Source organism: Sinocyclocheilus anshuiensis, unplaced genomic scaffold, assembly GCF_001515605.1.
Source record: "Sinocyclocheilus anshuiensis isolate Anshui unplaced genomic scaffold, SAMN03320099.WGS_v1.1 scaffold4194, whole genome shotgun sequence".
Lineage (NCBI taxonomy): Eukaryota > Metazoa > Chordata > Actinopteri > Cypriniformes > Cyprinidae > Sinocyclocheilus > Sinocyclocheilus anshuiensis.
The window spans coordinates 18211-21874 of record NW_015536732.1 but is presented as its reverse complement, the minus strand read 5'-3'; the positions used below and the strand labels follow the sequence as shown (position 1 = coordinate 21874).

Sequence of the window (3664 nt, the reverse complement as noted above, 5' to 3'; positions counted from 1 at the left end):
ATCAAGCTCTCGCTGGATCCGCTCCTCTGCTATCAACGAGAGGAACGTCTGTACTTCCTCAACAGACAACAAAACTTTTTGTTTGTTAAAAAAAGGTTCGCACGTTCAAAACAGTTGCGTTCGCTGGATGTGCTGATTTAAGTCTAGCAGTTCTTTTGTGTTTGTGTCGCAAGTTCAGTGACGCAGGTAGTGACGATTCTCTCCGGCCAATCCGTGATCAGCAGAGTTTATACATCACGTTTGGTAACGGTACGGTTCGCTTGGAACCCCAACCGAGGTGGTACTAACAAAAGTATCAGGTACCAGGTATTGTACCCAGTGGAAAACCCCCCAAAAGTGAACCGTACCGAGCAGTACCATGCCGAAAACACATGAGAGGATCCACACTGGAGAGAAACCGTATCACTGCACTGCATGTGGGAAGTGTTTCAATCATTCATCTGATCTACACAAACATACAAAAAACTATCACAGTAAGTAGATCATCAGATCTGATGCTGCCTTCTCACCAAATGTGACACAATAATGAATCAAGCAATAAAAAATATCATCTGGATAAATCAAGTAATTGCAAGCAACATGGCAAAGAAACATTATCTATAGTTTTCACAGTAAATAAAGTTCAAAGTCATCTTCAAAAGTTTCTGATACTAATACCAGCTATATGTTCATGTTTAATATTTCCTGCATAAAGTTGTTTTGATGAGAAATAAACCCAAAAGATGTTTGTGGTGTACCATTCATCAGTGTATTTGAAAATCTACATGATCACTATAAACTGACAGACAGCGATTAACCTCGTTATTTTGTCTCTATACATAAAGAGAAATTTGCATTCATAAGCGAACATAATCGCCTGATTTGGTAAATGTTGCCAATCACAATTGCATTAAGCACCCAGTTTGCACTTCTCTATCATTTAAAATAATAGCTTACATTTACAAATAGCAGAAATAAGCCTTTTTAATGCAAGTAAAGTCCATGCTTAATACAATTTCTGTGAAAATGCTCAATTGCACAAAGGGTTTGCTGTGTTTTTATCAGTTGACAGATACATTTGGCCTTGAAAAGACCATATACTGTACATAAATGATAAACTGAAGCAGGAGGCCTTGTGATAATCTGTCCATTTGCTTATTCAATCATTTCTGAGAGTCTTTAATCTAAACTCAGTGAATATGCATAACAAGAAGAGCATATGTGTATTTTACCAATAAACTGTGAAGAAGGAGGAGATGTGAATCAAACCACTGCGTGTGTCTCGTTCTTTTTGTACTGGAAGAAATTTTCATGTCAAAGTGTAAATATATTTGCAAACACATTTATTTAATATTAAATGTGATCTATTCAGTGATCAATGTCTCCATCATCTGGTGTTTATCTTTGGACTGAAGAAGCTTATGGAGGATGGAGGAAGCTTACGGCAGGCTCTTCACTGATTCCTGAAGACAACACCTTCCAGACACAGGTATAGATGTAGGAGTATGGCATCTGCACAGGTGAGCTTGTTCTGCAGGAGACTGTCCTTCAGTTTCTCTCCTGAACGCTGAGTTTCTCATAAGATCTCCAGTGTGGAGCAGCATCTCTCTCACATGATGGACGCTCTGCTGCAGCACTCAGACCTGATGATGAAGGATGAAGCTTTACTTCTTGAAGATCTGGAGAGATGATCTGAGACAAAGCTGATTCAATTAATTCAGAACAACAGAATCACATCTGCTTCCTTGTGATCCCAGTGGATGAACTTCACTGATCTGCTCAGAGCCCAGACAGCAGCTGACCCCGGGCGCGGTTTCAGTGGGTGGGAACTACAGTCGCAGAGCGGATCCGGGTCAGTGGAAACGAGCGCGCGTTTTTTTCTGGAGTTCAAAACAGATAGAGGTCAAGACGATCGAGGCAGAAACAGACTGTACGCTGTTATCCTCAAAAACCTCACCAAGGTATCCCTTACGAAAAAGACGTTTATTCAGGTGTGCTATTAGTATACTTCTTTTAAACTAAAAATAGGAAAGTATACTTTTAGTCTACTTTTTATGTACTTCTCAGAAATACACTTAAAATGACATTTAAGTATACTTGACTTATACTTAGAAAAAGTCTAAATATATTTTAGCTATAATTGTGCTCCTAGAATCCGTGTTTTCATTGTTATACTGTAGAGGGCGCTAGTACACATCTGTACAGAATTTCCAAAAAACACAAGTGAAGAAGAAACCGAAACAACAGATGCTTCCACATGTATTCTAACACGATCATCAGACATAAAACAGTATCAAAACTGTGTAACATTATGGAATAAAATGTCGACCAATGAAGAGGTAAAACACATTTATTTAATATTAAATGTGATCTATTCAGTGATCAATGTCTCCATCATCTGGTGTTTATCTTTGGACTGAAGAAGCTTATGGAGGATGGAGGAAGCTTACGGCAGGCTCTTCACTGATTCCTGAAGACAACACCTTCCAGACACAGGTATAGATGTAGGAGTATGGCATCTGCACAGGTGAGCTTGTTCTGCAGGAGACTGTCCTTCAGTTTCTCTCCTGAACGCTGAGTTTCTCATAAGATCTCCAGTGTGGAGCAGCATCTCTCTCACATGATGGACGCTCTGCTGCAGCACTCAGACCTGATGATGAAGGATGAAGCTTTACTTCTTGAAGATCTGGAGAGATGATCTGAGACAAAGCTGATTCAATTAATTCAGAACAACAGAATCACATCTGCTTCCTTGTGATCCCAGTGGATGAACTTCACTGATCTGCTCAGAGCCCAGACAGCAGCTGACCCCGGGCGCGGTTTCAGTGGGTGGGAACTACAGTCGCAGAGCGGATCCGGGTCAGTGGAAACGAGCGCGCGTTTTTTTCTGGAGTTCAAAACAGATAGAGGTCAAGACGATCGAGGCAGAAACAGACTGTACGCTGTTATCCTCAAAAACCTCACCAAGGTATCCCTTACGAAAAAGACGTTTATTCAGGTGTGCTATTAGTATACTTCTTTTAAACTAAAAATAGGAAAGTATACTTTTAGTCTACTTTTTATGTACTTCTCAGAAATACACTTAAAATGACATTTAAGTATACTTGACTTATACTTAGAAAAAGTCTAAATATATTTTAGCTATAATTGTGCTCCTAGAATCCGTGTTTTCATTGTTATACTGTAGAGGGCGCTAGTACACATCTGTACAGAATTTCCAAAAAACACAAGTGAAGAAGAAACCGAAACAACAGATGCTTCCACATGTATTCTAACACGATCATCAGACATAAAACAGTATCAAAACTGTGTAACATTATGGAATAAAATGTCGACCAATGAAGAGGTAATAATGACTGTCAAGCTTTGGGGTGTTGATCGACTTTATCTACGTTTTGATTATCATTCTGAATCCAATTCATAGTCTTTTTTCAGCTTTTTGTTCAAAATGTTGTTTATTTCTTTATTTTTTATTTATGAAACTTATCCACATTTAAGTGTTTAAAAAAAGAATGCATGAAGCTAGAATAAAATGTTTTTGTTTACAAGCAGATACCCTGTTCTTTTGATGTTTTGTATGTTCAGATATTCATGTAACAAAATTAATACCTAAATAGGGACATAGTAGTATACTTAAAGTATGATGTAAAGTTAACTTAAAGAAAACTTACGAGTATTCTTGCAG

At 38.3% G+C, this 3664-nt stretch overlaps 1 protein-coding gene across 1 annotated transcript in view; it reads left to right on the top strand.

Moving 5' to 3' along the window:
- The window catches only part of LOC107655375 (gastrula zinc finger protein XlCGF26.1-like), a gene marked incomplete at its 5' end in the record, with an annotated part of 3235 nt that extends 1565 nt beyond the window's left edge, over positions 1-1670 (top strand). The window contains one exon of the mRNA XM_016442844.1: positions 1563-1670. Coding sequence (XP_016298330.1) covers positions 1563-1670 — 108 coding nt within the window. The remainder of the gene's footprint in view (positions 1-1562) is intronic.
- Positions 1671-3664: the final 1994 nt, after the last annotated feature.